The sequence below is a fragment of the Urocampus carinirostris genome, chromosome 12 (genome assembly GCF_059441175.1).
Source record: "Urocampus carinirostris isolate Australia breed hairy pipefish chromosome 12, RoL_Ucar_1.0, whole genome shotgun sequence".
Classification (NCBI taxonomy): domain Eukaryota; kingdom Metazoa; phylum Chordata; class Actinopteri; order Syngnathiformes; family Syngnathidae; genus Urocampus; species Urocampus carinirostris.
In genome coordinates, this window is record NC_142360.1 from 21209922 (window position 1) to 21230875 (window position 20954).

General features: G+C 39.6%; 1 protein-coding gene across 6 annotated transcripts in view; it reads left to right on the top strand.

Moving 5' to 3' along the window:
- The window catches only part of rnf13 (ring finger protein 13), a 62807-nt gene that overhangs the window by 20726 nt on the left and 21127 nt on the right, over positions 1–20954 (top strand). For all 6 annotated transcript variants that reach the window (XM_088350401.1, XM_088350397.1, XM_088350402.1 and 3 more), the window contains exon 5: positions 19301–19388. In XM_088350401.1, coding sequence (XP_088206527.1) covers positions 19301–19388 — 88 coding nt within the window. The remainder of the gene's footprint in view (positions 1–19300; positions 19389–20954) is intronic.

The window sequence follows — 20954 nt, forward strand, 5'->3', positions numbered from 1 at the left end:
CTTCACTTCAAATCCGTAAACTCAATGAAATTTCCATTCTCTGCGTCACTGTCACAGTAATTAATCCGACCGCTTCCATCTTTAGCTTTCTACGTCGCTTTCATCAGACTCATCGTCGACCTCCATTTTCTGCTTTTCCGCAATCTGCAGAAAATTTTCTTTTCGGTGCCATTTATGTTCCTTTTTTATTTTAGAAATTTTTATCTTCTGAACGTTCGTGTCCTGATTAGTAGGAAAAGATGGTGTCATTTCGCCAAAGTAAATGGTTTTGTGAGTCTATTCTGAGTCAATATTGACCTAATGAAACTGTTTAAATCAGGTGTGTCAAACATACGGCCTGCAGGCCAGATACGGAAGCAAGTCTATAGGTCGTCTGTATCAAAAGTTAATATGTTTTTAATGAATGCAAACCAAATGCTTTCTCCGGACAGTGTTGAGTTTGTATAGTGTGGTGAGATGGTGCAAGTGTAAAACTGCATTCAATCACCTATTAAACTAGTTAACGCATTCAATGCCAAATGAGAACATCTTTTTTCCCATTGTTTTTGAATAAATTTGTTGTGTTTAGAAAAGATCCCTCGTCATCCGTGATTATAATATGTAAGTAGTATGTATGTATAATATGCACGTATCTAGGCTGAATGATAAAGCATAATACTGAAAAACAAAAGTTTAACATTTGGAATTGACATTTTTTACTAATCCGGCCAGCCTCAGAGCAGAAAGTCTGGATCCAACCCCAGAGGTTGACATCCCTGGTTTAAGTAATCGAAAATATACAACAAATTTCCAGAAAGGCACTTGTTTTAAAGAAAAGGCAGCAGGAGCTTTTGCCCCACCTAGAGTCTTTCTATGCACGCCAATCATTAAGGGGTACAAAATATAGATAGCAATCCTGTGTTATCTGATGAGGTAAAAATACAGTACAATCTCCTAAGGTGGAACTTTTTTCTTTGCTGTCCTGTATTTTTTTTTCCCTGTAAAGGGGTCACATTTAGTGTATATTCTTTATTCTGAAAAAGATTCTTAATAAACAAAGTAATGTTGTGTTCGCTACGCAAAACAAGTTTTAACATGACTGCACATTGAAAGATGTCTGTTGGGCAACAACAAAAAAGTACTTGAGTATATCTTTGCTTTGGGCGTGGTCGTTTTACTTCCTCTCCAGTTTTGCTTCGGCAGATCAAACATTGCATAAACACTAAGGTGTGGCCTAAAGGGGCAATTTTTCCGCACTTTTTGTATTGTCTCTCCTAAGCGAACCAAGTTACTGTTTTGTCACGTAAAAAGAAACTCTTCCTGCTTGTAGGAAAGCAAATTGTGTTTGCGCTGGATTGACCTCACACCCTTGGAGCTATCTCCAATAACAAGCACAAAAACACAGTCCTAGCTTTTTCGAACACGATGATCTAGCTTCCTGCACGCGCTCAGACAGTCTCATGACTGAGTATGACTATGGCTGACTGCTTGTATGACTCGTGGATGTTTGTGGGTGCTGATTCTCCAAGCTGCGGATATGCCTTGCAATGTGTTATGGCAATAAACAGCGCAGTTTGGTTCTGCGGCTTCGTACGCACGTCCTTTGCTATAACTATATACAATCTAGAACTGATCAGGATTACAGCAGTTAAGAATTAGACGCATGAAATCAGAATTTCTTACACTTTTAAGTAAGTCAAGTCAAGTCACATTTATTTACATAGTCTCAAAGGGCTGCACAGGTTACAATTACACCATCCCCTGATCTTAAACCAACATACCGGCAGGGAAAAACTTGAAAACCCGAGCATGAGGAAAATAAGAAACATTGAGAAGTAGTTTATCTAGAAATCAGGCTTGAAAATCTCTTACCTTTTAAAGAAATTCACCATATTGATGTCAAGAATGGTAAGCTACGTAAATTGTGTAAATTTGAGGAGAAAATGTTTTGGGTAGGGAAGGGGTGTATTGCGAGATTTTGCAGAGTGGTGTGTTTGAATAAAGCGGGAGTACCTTATTTATTCCTGTAAACCAAAAGTAATCATTTTACCTAAAAAAGAACTCAAAGTTTTGGTGCATGTTATACACAAAACATTGGATTCAACAGGAATCGAACCCAAGTCTAGTCAATGAGCGTGCCAAAAACTAACCACTAGACCACCAGTGATATGCTTGTCGTACGAAAAGGCCTTCGATTTGATGTCATTATCACAATATTTTTATTTACAGTACCAGAGATAAATGTTACATAAGGCAGACAACAGAAAGTCATCCTGAAAGACATAAATAAACGCAAAAAAAACACTACCAGGCAAACAACTCTTTGGTGTATCTGATGATGGATCATATTTTGAAGGACATGAAATAAATACATTGAAAATCTCATGATGATATTATGTTCATAGTTTACATTGTCAATAAAATATTTTAATCATGGCCGCACGTATTCAAGTTAAGTCAAGCCATGTTTTTTTTGTAGCCCTTAATCACAAAGAGGCTAAAAGGGCTGCACAGATCAAAGACTATTGCAAACCACAGACTATTATTACACCATCCCCTGATCTAAAACCAACATGAGGGAAAGGAAAAAACTCAAAAACCTCAACATGAGGAAAATGAAGAAACATTGAGAAGGGACCGCATATGAGGTAATCCCCCTTCCAGGATGACCAGGCTGCAATGGATGTTGTAATAATAAATAATAAACAGATATTGTTAACATAAAATTTAGGTTATTCATATGCTATAGAATAGAAGTGTGCTTTAAGCCTAGATTTAAACAGTTCCACTGAGGTTTCAGATTGAATCTCAGGGTAAGAGCATTCCGCGTTTTAACTGGGAAAAAGTGAAACAAGATTTTATCCCGATTTCAATAAGAAATGAGGGGTGTGTTATTATTGAATAAACATGGTATTACCGCCACACTCATTATTTTTTCAACCCCAGACCTATTTTCATGCATGATAAATGGTCCTTTACATTTTGATACATATTTTGTGTGCTGTAACAACAAGTGCCAAATTTGATACTAAATCTTATAAGCGAATGATCTATTTTGACACAAAATATGATAACAGCTAAGATTTGTTCTTTCCCTAAAGGCAAACTTGGAAGAAGCCGTCGGTGCCTGGCACATTACCATGACAAACAAAATGATCATCTCAGTCAATAAAATTAACTTTGAGGTTTATCGACACCATCAGTCCCCTCCCTGCCGTTTGCAGGTTTATTGAACAATTTTATCTAATCAGTCAGCTGGACTTTGGAGCTAGATTCCTCAGAATCTTGTGGCAAGGGCGGGGAATGCGGGTTAGGTTATTAGAGGAAAGTGAGTGAGGGGAGGGTCAGGAGGGTGGGGGGAGAAAGCAGGAGTTGACAACCCAAAATGTTTTTGAAAAAGCCAATTGGACCAAAAAAGAAAGAAAAAAATTTTTTGGGAGCTACAATATTTGTCTATCATTTTTGTCCTCCTGCAGAAACCGTATCATTTTCCATTATCAAACATTTTTGAAAAAGCTCTAGGGAACCACTAGGGAGTACCAAAGAACCACATGGGGTTTCAGAGCCTCCTGTTGCTGACACCTGGGTTAGAATAATGGCAAGGAAAACAGATTGAAATATTGAGGGGGAAAAAGGAAATTATCAAAAGGTTTTTTAAACTAGGGAAGGGTGAGTAGGTATCTGTGCCTATGCCAGCCCATTTAATGTATGTGGCGTGGTTTCTCTTTAACTCAAAGTGGAGCAATTTGATTAGATCATTTACAAAAAAACAAAAACAAAAAAAACTATTTTCTCATCCAAAAAGTTCTTTTTATTCTTACACTCCGTGTACAAAAACGATTCACCAAACCTATCTTTCATTTCCCTAGGGTTCCGTCCCCGCAGTTAATCTGTTTAGTTTTGAGTGAGGGCTGGACTCTGCCAAGGGTCCCTTGGTCCTTAATTTTGTTCTTAACTTTTCATGGCAGAATATGTAACCCACACGACCCAACGTCAGATTAGCGGAAAAAGATAAATGGCATCATGTTGTATTGGCTCCTTATTATCATGTTCTATGCTATCTTGAAACTAGTGAATGTCCTTTTAATTATTTTGGACTTTTCCTACATTTTCTAATGAACCCACATTGACATGAACTGTTTTACGTGATCCTAGGAATGCTTCTTACCACATTTTTTCAGACCAAGACTTAAAGCCAAATCTTGAGTAGTACTTTATAATTATTATTATTATTATTATATACTCACATATAAACCTACATTACATACGAGCTTCAAATAGCCACATGCTAAAAGAAATGGAAGAATATGTCTACACTAACCTATGCAAGCAATGAACCTTTTTTACATGTCTCGGCTTGTGCAATTTTAAGAGATTGCAAACAAACACTAAGCCGAGACACCCCATATCAATTTTGGCGCTGGACGTCAAACATCTCCTACCCCATTTCTGCGAACCAAGTTTTAATTATTTGTTCACAGACTTAGGTGCAATTTCTATTGATGTACCTTTTTTCCATCGTCTGACATTGTTTTGATATATACCAAACTTTCTTGCTGCTTCCAGGTTGGTTATCTCTTCGGCGTCCTTGAACACTTTTAGCTTGAAGTCTGCAGTATGGGACAGACGTTTAGCTTGAAGTGAGCAGTACAGGGCAGAGATCTCTTCTTCTCCAGGCATGGTGTATTGCAAAAATAAATTTTCCAAATACAATTGTATAAATTCAGCTCAGTTTTACCATAAAGTGCTTTAGTCGTGTGGAGACCTTTGCCTCATCGGTGTCCCGTTGGGTTATTGCCCTCTCTAAGCCACGCTTGCCTTACCCTATGCGCTGCCCACCATATGCTACTGTTGACTCACAACCAAATATGTGCTAATAAGCCGACCTACTGGACTTCAGTATTATTTTCATGTTTCTAAATCCGGCCACTAGAAGGCAGACAACACGTCATTGGCTACCATTGGGACCAATACCAATATTGGTACTCGCCCAACCCCAGGTAAAACACAGGGTTCGTACGGGTCCTTGAAATCATTAAAAGCTTGAATTGTAATGTTGTGTTTCTAAGAATTGAAAAGTACTTGAATTTTGGATGAAGTTCTTGTAAATATCTGAAATTATTCCCATGTTTGTCAACAAGTCAGCTTATAATTTTGGAGAAACTGCTCTCTGGTGGCTTGGCTTTGCCATTGCATTTCTTCGCCTGTGATTAATAGCAGTTGGCATTAGTTTGTCGTGGCATTGTCCTATGAAGTGTCATTGCCCTCTCTGCATGCTACACCGAAACAGGGCATTATAAAATGTGTATTTTTTACACGGATTATGTTTCAACTCTGTAAATTATGGACCATGCAAAGAAATAAAAGTGGCATTTCCCAGCAGTGAAATATTATGGAAGAACTTCCTGCAACTGAAAATGTAAACTACATATTTTTTGTCATTTTACCCAACACTTTATGTTGGGAGAGATTTGTCTTATAATTATTTGCACAGGTATTCTGGAGATCCACAAATATAATTGCGATTTACTCATGTTGTAAAAATCAAATGTTTTGCTCAAGATTAAAAATCGCATATGTAAATGGCAGATATATTTGTAGCTCTGCAAAATCCATGTTTCATGCCGAATAATCTTCATTTAATGGTACTGGAGAAATTGAAAACATTTTTTTGAAAGTGCCTTTAAAAGTGCTTGAATTTTGCTATGAAAAGGTGTAGGAACTTTGACATAGAGAAGATATCATGTAATGTACATACATTTGTTTGAGCAAAACAGACCGGTGAGAATATTGGTTGCATCCAATTGGTTGCATCCATTATTAAAAAAAAAACACTTAGAAGTTACATTGACTATTAATTGTAAGATCCATCTGTGAATAGGAAATAACGTGTGTTACACATATACAACAGCATAGCAAAAGAGGGCATCAGGCAACCTGCTTTCTCCGCAGTGCTGCGTCAGCAAACGGCTCACGTTGCCGGAGGAATTTGCCGTTATCATTGCCACACAAACACATACACAACTACACACTTACTGTGTGCTGATAAAGCAACAATCGATGATGCCATTAGTGGTCTATTTCTACACAGGTTGTTGCTCTACAAGAAGGAAAAGAGAGTTACGCTGCAAGACGGTGTCTTTCTCCTCTTGATTATTTGTCTCAATAAATTGGTCACTCTGAAACACAGTGGCTGGAATTGTATAGGATTTATCTTGTTGAAAAAAGATTTGAAAAATTAAAAATCAATGCAGTCAAATCTAATACAGTAATCCCTCGTTTTTCGCGGGGGCTACCTTCCAAAAAGGTTCAAAACCGGGGCTTGCTTATTAACTAAGAACAAAACAAATTTACAGCCTCAAGTATTGGCTTAACAAATAAAAGTGCTGTACTTTCTAATTTTTTTTTTTTTTAAACAAAGAACTTCTGAGTTTAGCAGGTCCATATTTGTTGGTAATAGAAAGCATCTTTCGCTGCCTTATGGCTCAGTGTTTTTTTTGACATGATGGCGTTTAGGGAAATTTAAAAATGAAAATGATTGTAGTTGCCCGTAGCTTTTTTACGTACGTGTACAACTCAGGCAGCAATGTCATTGACGCGCAGGCAGACAAGCAGAAAATGGGCGGGGTAACCTTTTATCCAATCCTAATTTAGAACATAATGCACAATGAGAATCCGCTCAGTAGCGAAATCGCTATACAGTAAGGTATTACTGTAACTTCAAAAACCTTTAGTCCTAAAGGGCTGCTGAATTGCAGTTAATTCTTTATGACATAAGGGACATTTGAGTGGATATAGCTTTTTTTGACTTTACTTCCTCAGAAGGCTGGCGTCCTTCAACATCTGCAAAAAGCTCCTGAAAATATTCTATGAGACTGTTGTGGGAAGCGCCCTCTTCTATGCGGCAGCGTGTTGGGGAGGCAGCGTCATGAAGAAGGATGCCTCTCGTCTCAATAAACTGGCGAGGAAAGCGAGCTCTGTTGTGGGCACAGAGCTGGACAGCCTGACAACGGGCACTGAAAAAGCTGCGGTCAATCATGGACAATCCATCACATCCACTACACAGCATTACATCCAGGAAGAAGAGCAGCTTCAGCGACAGTCTGCTGTCACTGTCTTGTACCACGGACAGACTGAAAAGATCTTTTCTTCCTCATGCCATGAGGCTCTTTAACTCCACCCGGCAGAGTAAAGGCCCACATTAAACCACACCCCCTACATTGCATAGTACCAAATTTTATTGCAATATGTATTCTGTGTAGCACTATCTAGATACTCTATAGAACAGGCTACAGTGGGTATAAGCACGTCACATTGGGTATTTGTATATTGTATTCTTTTTGCTTTATTATTGTATTGTTTCTCAGCACAGGGATGCTGCTGGAAATGTGAATTTCCCTGCGGGGATGAATAAAGTATCTATCTATCTAGCTGAAAAGTTTTGGATTCTTGTTAAATTGATTTATTTTTTTCCAATCTAATAGAAAATATATATCTATTTTTAAAGGTTAATAGCATCTCCAAATCCCAATATAATTACAAATCTCTTTTGGGAAATAAAGGACAAAATGAAAAAAATATTTGATATTTTGACACCCACATTTCCCGCCATATTGTGATGAAGGCCACTACTTAATATCACATGTCCAGAACAATGAATCGGTCTTAAAGGGACATGTGTGTAAGCGCCACCGAGTAGTAAAAAAAAAAACATTCCTTTGAAAAACAATACTGATTCAAATAGTTAAAAAAAAACATTAAAAATACATGCACTATCATTTATTAAGATACAGGTCGATAGATATCATTGTTGACATTTCCCATTAAATAATGTTTTGAAGGCCATTCCTCAAAATCACATATCTGGAACAATGGATCAATTTTGAAGGGACATTTTGTATTGATTAGTGCATCTTAGTGGTAAAAAACCACTTCATTCCTTTAAAGAAAAGCAATATTGATACAAACAATAAACAAATAGCACATGAACTGTCATATAAACATCCACTTTTAAAAAACTTGTAGGTCGAGAAAGTTGCATTTATTTTACATAACACAAGCCTCGTCTAGAGAAATCAGACATAATTGTCCGCCATTTTTTCGGGATGTCGAAAAATATCCGGACATTGCTGTAAGTTAGATTTTGTATTGTGTGCAACTTTGCCAAGTACAGGACAGAACTGTAGTGCCTCTTTCCGCCCCTACCAACGTGTGGCGTTGTTTGAGGTCACACAGCATCCACCTCGAAGAAGAAATAAGGCTTTTACTTCCTAGTTTGTGTGCAAACACATTGCACTGTATCTCTTGCGCACTAAGAACTTTGACATTTTTATTGTTTAATATCGTGCATCCATTCAATATGGTTGGTGTAAAGTGTAAAGAAGAGGTGAGCCGTTTCTTTTGAAATGAAAGTGGAATAAGAAAGCTTTATGCGGTTGAGAAAATGGTTGGATCACTTTTTTTTTGTCCACTTTCTACCAACGTTTATTTTTCAGTTTCAAAACAATACAGGTTACTTCTACCAGCCGTAAACATACTCATATAAATCTTAAACATACAAAATATAGCACTGAAGCGACCAAAGAACAAATTCAACTTACGAACGACTGTCCGGAACCCCGTTCGTAGGTAGGGCAGCGTCTGTACTAACTAGGGACCTAGATACTGTTTGCAACGGCTTAACTAAGCATTGATACAATTGACAAATTTTATAACACATAAGAAGAGGCACTGACTTGTACCTCCAAGCAACTTTGTACTGATAATCCCTAAGCAGACTCTCACCTCACAACCAGCAGAGTGGATTTCCACCGAACAATACAATTTATAGCAACAGGTGAAACATTGACATGTGGCACCTCTTTGTAGCGGCCACATTTTAACTGCGGTGACTTGCAGAAGGTAAATGTGTATGTGACTTGCAATTCAGTTGTAATGTTGTAGAAAGTTTAATCGGGATTCGCCACACTGAAGAGCATGTGTGAGAGCTTTATACTTTAGTAGGAGACCAGTGTTGTCGGGGATCATGCAGGGCAACTTGACACTTAAAATCTTTTTTTGTAGTGTCAGGACTCTAATTCGGGCCCAAGCAGTTTTCCTGACCCAAACCCATTTGGAAGAAATTGGCCCTCGAGTCCGAAATGTTTTCCACTCTCGATGCATTTGATTTTTCTCCTGGTAGTAAATTGTGATAATATCCACTTTGCATATTATAAACCTGAGGAACCTGAACAGGTCAAAGATTGTAGGCAAGCACGGGCTGTAGTATTTAAGCGACTCAAATTGCTAGACATGAAGTAATGTGATCAAAATATACAAACAGTTTTAAAATATAACTGTTGTTTTATTTTACGATCCCTCATTTATCTAGGGTTCTGATGGGTGCTTGAAATCCTTGAAAATGATTGAGGGGCGGCAGTAGCTCAGGAGGTAGAGCGATCGTCTTAGGATTAAGGGATCCCAGTTCGAATCCCGGCTTGTCCGTGTTACATGTCGAAGTGTCCTTGGGTAAGACACTGAACCCCCAATACCCCCAATAAGCAGGTTAGCGCCTTACATGGCTGCACAGATCACGGCTGCTATTGGGAAATGTGACGCACAATGTAAAGAGCTTTGGGAAGTCATTGACTTGAAAAGCGCTATATAAATGCAGATCATTTCATTTCATTGACCTTTATTGTTGTTTTTAAGGTGTGAACAGTGCTTGAATTTTGTGAATCTTTGAAGTTGTTGCCATGTTTCCTGGCAGTTTGACTGGATAAGTTGATTGGTTGGTTGGATTGCTTAACCACTAGGGATGTAGGGGCACCATTTCCTGTGGTGTGTCTTGGGCAAGTACACCCTGGTGGCGCCCATCCCTCTCCAGACCAGCATATGTTTCCATCCGGTCTCGAACGGAAGAAAAAATAAAACAAGCCCGCCTAATAATGACGCCAATGCTGCTTTCTGGTGGCTTGACTTCCCTCGTGATTAATGACAGCTCGCTTTAGTTTGTGCAAAGCGTCATTGCACTACTGGTCGCTCCCATTGAAGATGAAATGTGTCTTAGTGTAAGGATTACACATCAATTATGGACATTTATTTAGGGTCATGCGAAAAATTAAGGTAGCGTTTCTGATCAATTTTCATGGGAAGAACTGCTATTTTCCCCAACACTTGGAGATGGGGAGATGTGTCTCAAAATGATTTAAACACAGATTGTTAAGATTAGAGGTCAGATCTTAGGCCCATAGCCTGAACATGGCTTAACCCAACTCAAAATTCGGGTAATCGGGCCAAAATCACTCTCCTCCCAATCCTTCGCATGATAAATATGAAATTTCGGATTTGCTCCGGGCCTGGTCCCTCAAATCAATTTCATTTGTCGGGTCTCGGCTGGCCCAGGCTTTAATAACCACGGGCTGCGTCGGATCGGGCTGGATTTTTTTAGGCCCGATTTTGCCTCGAGTTCAGATCCACAAATAGATTTGCCATTTACTCAAGATCCAAAAATCGTATGTCTTGATAAATGTACATGCAAGATTAAAAATCGCATGTTCTTTGTTTGCAGTTATATTTGTGGCTCTGCATAACTAATTAATGGCGGATGTCTTCTTTTATTTATTCTTTTATTTATTTAAAACTCCTTAAAAAGTGCTTCAATTTGGCCATGAAAAAGGTGTACACACACTTTTTGTCACAAGGGTTAGGTTTCAAAATCCCGTAAAGTTGAAACCATTGTATTTTTGCGATTATTATACAATGCCATACCTGCTATGCACCGAAACAAAAAAAAAAAAAACATTTTTGCCGGTTCCAGCATTTGTTAAACAGTTAAAAGTACTGTATTTATTTTTTTGCTTTTTTAAAAAAAGTACATATACATTGTAAGCGGGAAGACTGTTTAGCCAATTAGAAAACAATGAACGACCCAATTCCCTCAAGTATCGTAACGGTGAAAAGTAAACCGTGTTACAGTGAGGGATGGCTGTAAATCAGAAATTAGAAATCCCGGCTCTACTTCCAAAAGTATGTGAACCTCGAGTGGTCATTAGCCGAAGCCTGGGCGTTTGTGATGTTTTCACTCGGAAGTATTCTCAAAATGGCTTCCCCAAGAGATGGATTAACAGATGGATTTTTCTTTCATACTCTTATTTTCACAAATCAAAATGCCGTATTTAGACAAGTGGGGGTCCTGTAAAACATTCGTTTTTACTAATCCACTGCCATTAATGGCTATAACCGTCAATGACTCTTAACATATTTAAAGCCATTGACAGCTATTGACCATTTAACATTGCCTTATGGTTCAAGGTTCCTGGATCATAGGGCCACCACTTGTTGAATAAAATTTGCTATTATTCATGATTTTGGAATGACTTGGTCTGTGTTTGTTCAAATATAAAATATGGGCTACTTATTGTGCCTGAAATATGTCTGCTTCTCTCATTTACTGTTTATGTAATGTGGATTTTTATATCGAAGAAATTTGTCTCTTGTGGTTGTTGAAATATAAAGATTGCTGACAGTGCCTTAAGAGCCTTAAGAAAATGTTTTTATATTTATATGATTATATTTGAATATATTTGTTTGCTTTTCAGGAGACTCAATCCAGTTCACTAGACTATATGCATAGTTTTAAAATGAAATGATCTGCATTTATATAGCGCTTTTCAAGTCACTGACTTCCCAAAGCGCTTTACAATGTGCTCCACATTTCCCAATAGCGGCCTTGCAGCCATGTAAGGCGCTAACCTGCTTATTGGGGGTATTAGGGGTTCAGTGTCTTACCCAAGGACACTTCGACATGTAACACGGACGAGCCGGGATTCGAACTGGGATCCCTTGATCCCAAGACGAGCGCTCTATCACAAATGCAAAAAAGCACCAAAGTGAAAGTTCTGCTTGAAAATCCATTATTTCTCAAAAAGCTGTTTTTCTCAAAATGTTTCTTGGAAATGAGTGTTTCCAAGAAACTTAAGAATGTTCAACTGTTGTTTACTAAAAAATAGTAAAGCTGGAAACATCCTTTTTTGTAATGAAAGATGAGAGTTTAAGCTTTCTCTCGATAATGCCTACACAGCTACAAAACTAAATTTTCTGTAGGCCATCAAGATTGAATCAAAATGGCAAAGATTAGCTGGCACAGTTCTTTTCAATTTGAAAAAAACGTCTGGCATTGATTGAGTTAATTTCGACCCCTAGTGAACTTCCAATTCTCTTTTTTCTGATTCTCTCACTTCTACACTCTTTTTGGAACCCTCCCCTATTTCAGTCCCAAGAATGTATCAAAAATATCCATGATTCTGCAGCGGATTAATTTGTATCGCCCTGGCACAAATGATGCTTGTGTGATCTCATGACTATAGATGACAATAGGGCATGCAAATGAGCGTTCTCTGTCAATGTTTCATCAGCGTTAATTTAATCTACGTGCAGTCTATCCGTGTCGTTCATCGAGGCAGCCTGCACACAGACTCTATTGATACGTCCAAACAATACGGATAGCTATCGCCAAACGCATGCAGTCACATTGGCCCGACTTTCATACGCTGCCTCACATATGCATGGCTGCTTTTTGAATTACAACGACACAACGAATATCAGAAGACCAGAACTGTTCTGCCTGAGCGCATTTCTGAGCACATTTGCAGAATGTTGGCTGTCACAGGGCTAAATGGACTGTCATCTTTCTTTCAAGGTTCCAGTTTGTATAAATCACCCAAACCTGGAAATAAATGATGGCACATTGTTGTCTGATGAAAACCTTGTATGTTATTTTATTAAATCAAATGTATTTGTACAGCACTTCTCAGGCAGTACAATGCCCTTCAAAGTACTGTATAAAAACATGCAGTGTACAATAAGGCGATCAAATCCCCTGTTCCCTCCCTACCCAACAACCCAAAACACCTCTTACACAAACACACACAATGGTTAATGTACAATAAAACAAAATAAACAGTAATAGAAATAAAATATGATTTATGACAAGTCACAGACAAACCATGTGAGGAAAGTTACCTGAGGGTAAGTTATCCACACTGATAGGGATGGCAGCAGGTGGCCTCAGGATTTCAGCTATTGAACTACACCCTACCAGTGTGGGCCTCCAAAATGAGGAAACACTGAAATATATGACTGTAAATAAAAACTGCAGAGCAAAACACACAAATGTGTAATAAAAGTAAAGTGTGATGCAGTAAAAGTGGGTCTTGAGCCTCCTCTTAAATATCAACGGTCCCCACAGACCTGATGTCCTCCGGCACACTGTTCTACAGGTGAGGATCAAAGTGGCTGAATGCTGCTTCACCATAGGTTTTGGTCCTCACCTCAGGAACAGTCAACAAACCACTGTCAGAGACCAAAAGGGCTGTTATTATAATAGCAAATCACGTGCTGCTGAATTTTGTAGTAGCTGCGAGCTGGCAATGTTCTCTTTGGGGAGAGTGGAAAGCAAAGCATTACAATAATCCAAATGAGAAGATATAAAAGCATGCATCAGCACCTCCATGTTTGCATGACAGACAAATGGGCGGACTTCGGCGTTATTATAGTTTTGATATGTGGAATAAAAGAGTCGAAAACAACGTCCTCATTCTTAACGCAATCTGAGGGTCTGGAAACTTGTAGTGTTGTTGTAAGTTGTAAGTTACCGTATTTTCCGCACTATAAGTCGCACTGGGGTATAGGCCGCACCCCCAAAAAATAGTCTTTTGTCCGATATTTTCCATACATAAGGCGCACCGGATTATAAGGCGCTACAATGGGAACGTCGACAAAACAGTCAGATAGTTCAGTCAAACTTATCACCCCCTTAACATTCCGAAAGCTTGCAAAGAAGCAAATACGTGTCGTAGACACGTGCGGATGCGGTGTCCGTACGATGTCACCAAACAAGCATTTCTTAGTTTCCATTTTATTTTTTGCTGGCTACTGTGTGGACAGCAAAGTAAGAATTTTATTGTGCAGGGAAACGGGGTTCTTTACTGTGCATATAACAAAAAACACTTTGAATTGAATTTAGTTTTAAAATAGACTCATCACCGGGAAAATATAAAGCTCTTCTTACAACCGTGAGTGTAGTAAATCCAGGAGAGTAAAGTATTTACAAATACTGAATAGTAAAAATTGTTTTCTCTATGCCGTAGTGCAACCCAACCTGTGATTCACATTCATCTTTTTCGGCCAATTGCAGGTTTTGTTTCGCCCCGTTAGCCTGTAAATGATAAAAAGGATCCGCCCCCTTTACTTCTGAATAACTTTAGCCATTAGTGACTGATTCAAATGATGATTGACACATTGGTTAGGAAATGAAACGCCTGTATATAAATCCCAGCATACACCGCGGACGACTTTGCCTTCGGGGGAAAATCTAGGCGGCGGCCGCTTGCTCTAATTGCAAGACTTTGCGACGTAATATTGATCCATATGTAAGGCGCACTGTATTATAAGGCGCATGGTCAGCTTTTGAAAAAAAATAATGGCTCTTTGGTGCGCCTTATAGTGCGGAAAATACGATACTCGCTCTGACTTTTTTTTTTTTTTTTTTTTTTTTCCATGTTCAGCACTGAACTGACAAGCAATTCCAGCTGCAGTGTGAAAACGATTACCCATTGACATCCTCCACAGTGACCTGTCCTCCCTTGCATTTGTCTTCCATTGACTACCAACCCCCTTGGGGGACTTGAACGAGTTTGTAGTTTTGTAAAGATTCGATATTATCGAAATCACAGATTTGAAAGGATCAAATGTCTTGCAATGGCTGACAGGGTCTTCCCTTTCGTCTTTATCCGGACAATCTGCTGCCAAAGGCTTTCAGTCACTTTAATACGGCCCACTATCTTGTAAAGTAAGTTAAACTAGCAGTTAGAATGCCAGTTAAATAGGGTTTGACAGATAATCAAGGAAATTAGTACAATCTGCTAAATTAGCACCATTAAGTGGGAGGCACCTGAAAGTTTGGTCTAATTTTGAGTTTTTTTTTTTTTTTTAATTGAAATGTCTTATCCATCCATAATCCATTATCCATTTTGTGAAAAAGCGTTGTAGTAGCATGGTGTAGACACAACTAAATGTCCTTTAACGTTGAGCAGTTAGGGTGGCATTTTTTTCGGTCTTATTCAGTTGTTTGGAAATTGATCTCTTGTTTTAATCTCCAGTGCGCAGTGGAGTTAGTTTTCTTTATAGCCACTTTTATGACTTGTACTGTCCTAATGGGCGGGGGGAACCAATAAATATATTAAAAACTATATATGGATGGATAGGTCTGATTCCACCAAACCTTCTGAGTGGTTGCAAGTAAATATATTAATAATAATAAATAAGATTATTAAAGTTAGTTTAAAGCTCACGTCCAAATAACTTACACTGACCAAAAAATGCATGCCACGGGGGTTAAGGTGTTTATTAAGTTAAACATTTTATTCGATTGTAATTGTAGTCAAACTCAAACAGCTCACACGGACCTTTGACCGGAATACAATAGCCTCGCTCTTGTCCCCAATTCCAGAACACGCATAAAAATTCAAGATGATTTTGTCACATCCTTTTTCCTTCTTGACATCTGCTGGCAGCAAGCTGGATGCAACAATAGCTAAACAGGATACCGCACTTTTCGGTCTCCAATTGGAGGAACACAAACGGGAAGAGATCCCTTTTGGTGTCTTACTGTTTTTTTTCGTTCCGTTTCCTGCACATCCATGACGCAGCAAACGTCGCCATGGATGTGAAAACCCCCCTTCATCTTTCTCAAAAGACACATGTTCTCATAACCACACATTCTGTGGTAATTCATTAAGGAACTTAAATTTAATTGTAATGCAAGGCAAGTTTATTTTTATAGCACAATTCATACACAAGGCAATTCAAAGTGCTTTACAGAAACGGCAAAGAGACAGGTTAAAAACTCACAATTACAGTTAAAACATAGAGCCTCCTCTTAAATATCAACGGTCCCCACAGACCTGATGTCCTCCGGCACACACAGAAAAGACATTGAAAATTTAAAATGTGGTTTTTAAAATGCATTAAAACCACAGATAAAACATTTCATCTCATTAGCTGCACCGTTTATCATTAGTAGGGTCACGGGGGTGCTGGAGCCCATCTCAGCAATCATCAGGCAGTGGGCAGGGGACACCCTGAACCGGTTGCCAACCAATCGCAGGGCACACAGGGACAGAGAACTCGCTCGCTCATTCACACCTAGGGACAATTTGGACCGGCCAATCCACCTGAAATGCATGTCTTTGGAGTGTGGGAGGAAACCGGAGTGCCTGGAGGAAACCCACGCAAGCACGGGGAGAAGATACAAACTCCGCACAGGAAGTCCAGTAGCTGGATTTGAACCCACACATGAGGTTCCCGAGACCTTAGAACTGTGACGCACACGCGCTAACCACTGCGCCGCCGTGCTGCCCCAGATAAAACATAATAAAATCAATTAATTAAGATAATGTAAAAGTGAAGAGTGGAGATAGAACCCTTTCAGTTGTATGCACAGTTGAACAGAGCGGTTTTCAGCCTGGACTTAAACACTGTCAGAGTAGACACCTGTCTGACGTCATCAGGAAGACTATTCCAGAGTTTAGCTGCATGGAACTGAAACGCAGCTTCACCCTGTTAAGTCCTGGCTCTTGCCACCAGCAGACGGCCTGTCCCTGAGGTTCTCAGGGTCCGAGATAGTTCATATGGGACCAACATGTCACAGATGTACTTTGGTGCTAGACCATGAAGAGACTTATACACCAGCAGAGCTGTTTTAAAGTCTATTCTCTGAGCGACAGGAAGCCAGTGCAGATACCTGAGCACAGGACTAATACGGTCGTACTTCCTGGTTCTAGTCAGGACCCGAGCAGCAGCGTTCTGAATGTTCTGCAGCTGTCTTACAGCTCGTTTAGAAAGTCCAATCAGAAGGCCGTTACAGTAATCTAACCTGCTAGAGATAAATTCATGAATACGTTTCTCTAAGTCTGGTTTAGACCGTAAACCTTTGATCCTGGCAATGTTTTTGAGATGGTAAAAGGCTGATGATGTTATGGATTTAATTGTGCCAGGCCAAGACAAATTCATCCTCTGAGTCTGAGTCCATCATTACCCCAAGATTGCTAACCTGATTTTTAGCTTTTAAACTATGTGATTCCAGATGACTGATGACACTTTCTCTGGGTTTTTGTGGGCCAAAGACAATGACTTCAGTGTTACTGTAATGAAAGTATTCTGTTTTGTAAGAGAGGCCGTTTTAGAAATTAATGATACTTGCTCTCACATACTATGTCATACTCTCGCACGTGCAATACTATACTCTTATTAACACTACTAGGCTCTCTTATAAATACTATACTCTCTCATGTATACTAGTAGACTCTCTCTCTCAGATATATTACTATACTCATACACACTACTGTGTGGTCAAACACGTATGACTATACTCTCTCACCCGTACTATTATACTCTATCACACATACTAGTGTGTACTCGGAGCAACTCCAGTTTGACGTTGAACTGTATACAGACAGATTAGTGTGCATCGGAGTGTCCGGAGGAAACCCACGCAAGCTCGGGGAGAACATGCAAACTCCACACAGGAAAGTTCGATCTCGTGACCTCAGAACTGTGCCGCACACGCGCTAACCACTGCCCCGCCGTGCTGCCTGGAAGGCTTTCAACTGGAACAAATGTGATGTTAATAAAAAAAATAATACATTTAAAAAAAAAAGGTTTTTAAATTGCCTCTAATTCATGTGGTGTTTTGTTTGTTTCAATTGTGTGTTTTTCTATCGCCTTTGTCTTAAATTTGATTTCAACAGGAATTAAAAAGTCTTGAATTTACCTTGCCTTAAGCTGTAGGAACCCTCAAACGGCCTCTCATAGTTGAGTAGTTTTGTCGATAGGTTAAGAACTGATGTGTGTTTTTTCTTTTATTTTCTGGATGTCCCCAGGGGTTTTACAAGGACCTGTTGCGGCAAGTTGGCTGTTAATTGTATCGAAAACACTTTGGGTGTGCGCGAATCAGGCATGTTGTTTCTTGTACATACGCTTGGGGAATGAAGTCTGGAATTTAGCATGTTAGCTTCGCTACCTGTGTAATCACTTTTACAGTTATTTACAATGCATCTGGAAAGTATGGATTGACTGAAGTGGTGGTTTTGGCAAGGATATTGGAAGTGTCTGGTTTCCTCCAAAAATGTCATCTGGTATTCAGACCAGAGTTTTATCTCCATATCATCCGATCGGGGAATTTTATCTACCAGGGTGAATGGGTCCTTCTCGTGCCCTTGGGAACATTCCAAGGTGAATGTCATGTTGCATTCAGTAAGGAAGGACTTTTGTCTGCCAAGACTAGAAATTATATGCTGGGTTGTCAAATTGTTGCAAGATCCTCTTATTTTCATGGAGGAACATTATAGTTTGTTTCTTAAGGTCCCTTGTCTGAATGAACTATGAATGAAGTGAAATGTGAAAAGTGTTTAGACTGTCAAGGGGAGGGGGACTAAAATAAGCTCAGCTTTTCCAGTCAGCCCATTTTTTTTCCTTTCTTTTTTTGAATAAAGGGAAAAAATAAAATGTCAAGACATTGATCCTTTTGGAAGTCGACACAGAAATCTCGTCTGATTGGCAGAAATATTTCATCGGTGTAAGGTTTTTTTTTTTTTTTTCTACTAATAATGTGGCAACAATTTCACAGATAAGTCTCACCGGGGTGTGAGTCGCACCCTCAGCCAAACGATGAAAACTAACCCTAACCCTAACTAAGACGAATAGCCTGGAAAATACAGTACTCAGATAATACAAATAATACTCAAAAGAGAAAATGTATTTTCCATCTACTTTATCCTGCCTTATGAGTTAAAATATAAAGTATGGTAGAGTACAAATTGGAAAACAAACACTCAGTCAAGGTTCTGTTAAACCAACTTTTTAAATTACAATTAAATAAATAATTCTAGAAATACTGTATATATTGAATGACAAATATTAAATTAGCCAACTTTCATGCAATCGAAAACCTTTTGTAAAATAGAAAAATAAAATAATACTTTTAAAAATGAACAAAAGTTTTCATCAGTGGTCACCAACCTTTTGAAACTGAGAACTCCTTTTTGTTATTGATTGGCACAAAGGGCAGCCAAGTTTGATACGCATTTCTAAAATAACAATTTATCATGCAATTATTATGTTGATTGTCATAATAACAAGTTGAGTTGAAATAAGCTATGTCAGTCACTAGAAGATCACAAGTGAAATCTAAGAAAAATAGGGATTAGTGAGACCACAGTTTAAACGCACTGCGGATGAATTTGTCAGCTAACCAGGATGCAAATGCTTTTTCTTCTCTTAGGTGCTCAATGCGCAGAAAGCTGGCTACAAGGCAGCCATTGTCCACAATGTGGACTCAGAAGATCTGATCAGCATGGGCTCCAATGATCGTAAGTTCACTCGCGCCTCCTCTTCCTCCTCACCCCGTACATAAGCATGCGAGCATCCTGCACAGCCCAGGAGAGCAGAGTACAGGAATCTTTGTCAAGTCCCGAGACGTTTCCCAGGAATGTTGCAATGCCTTGCAGGCGCCGAGCACAGGCCGCTGGAATCGCCGTGATCGTATCTGTCCCCTGTCCTCACTTGAAAGCCTCATGAATCATCCTGAGGTGCTTAAATGCGGCGCACGCTCTGCTGCAGACCAACCAGGCGTGTTTCTTCTTGTAACGACGTGGATTTAAGATGAATTAAATCTCTCCCCCTTTTTCACGCCTGCCTCACAGCCTCTGATTGAGAATCCCAATGTAATTGCTGCAAATACATTCACGGTGGATGGTCAGACGCACAGAGGACAAGGATTACATGGTTAATTACAGCTGGTCTATTTATTAATGAAATGAAACTATCTGCATTTATATAAGCGCTTTTGAAGTCAATGACTTCCCAAAGCATTTTACAGTGTGCTTCACATTTCCCAATAGCGGCCATGTATTGCAGCCATGTAAGACGCTAACCTGCTTATTGAGGGTATTAGGGGTTCAGTGTCTTACCCAAGGACACTTCGACATGTAACACGGACAAGCCGGGATTCGAACTGGGATCCCTTGATTCCAAGACGAGCGCTCTACCTCCTGAGCTACTGCCGCCCCCAACACGCTTTTAGTGTCCCCCTTGTCTTGCAAATGCTGCTGAACGTTAGCTTTGAATCAAGTGACCAGAACATTTTTAAGGGATAACTCATTTTTAAGATAGCACCATGGGTATCTGGTTAGCACGTCTACCTCACAATACAGAGGTCTTGGGTACATTTCCAGCTACCAGCTTCCTTATGTCTAGTTGGCTGGCATGTTCTCTTCGTGCCTGAGTAGGTTTTCTCCAGGAACTCTAGTTTTCTTCCACGTACCAAGTGGTTCATTAGCAATCCAAACTAGGATTTAATAAGTGGTTGTTTTTCTCCATATGCCGTGCGATTGCGCACCAACCAGTTCTTAGGGTCCTCAATGTAACTGGAATAGGTTCCAGCTAGAGGCAAGATTGGGCCCAAAAAATACAGCCCAATCCGACTTTGGCCTGCGGGTATTAATTATTACCTTTATTTGAGGGCCCGAGCCCGGAGCAAACCCGAATTTTCATAAATTTTTGGGGAGGACCCGGGAGGAGTAAGGGATAGTTTGGCTGGCTCTGGCCCCTCCTCTGCACCCGCTTCTCTGGGTCCGACAGTGCCGCTTCCAAGCGCGCCGACGAGTGCGCTGACAAGCCCGAGCGTGTCAATGGAGGCTGCGCTGCGCAACAGGAGGACAGAATCCATCGTGTGGAACATCCACAAAAAAAAGAACAATGACTGGTGGATAATAAAAAAATTACAAAACTCAGCGAGAGCGAAGCCCTGAACCTCAACATAATGGTTGACATTTTGGGTATATGACCAGGGTAGCTAGATAGGTAGATAGGTTTCCATGATGACAGGTGAGACACAGCTTCATCTGCCTCTCTGACTGCACAGCACTGGTGTAAAC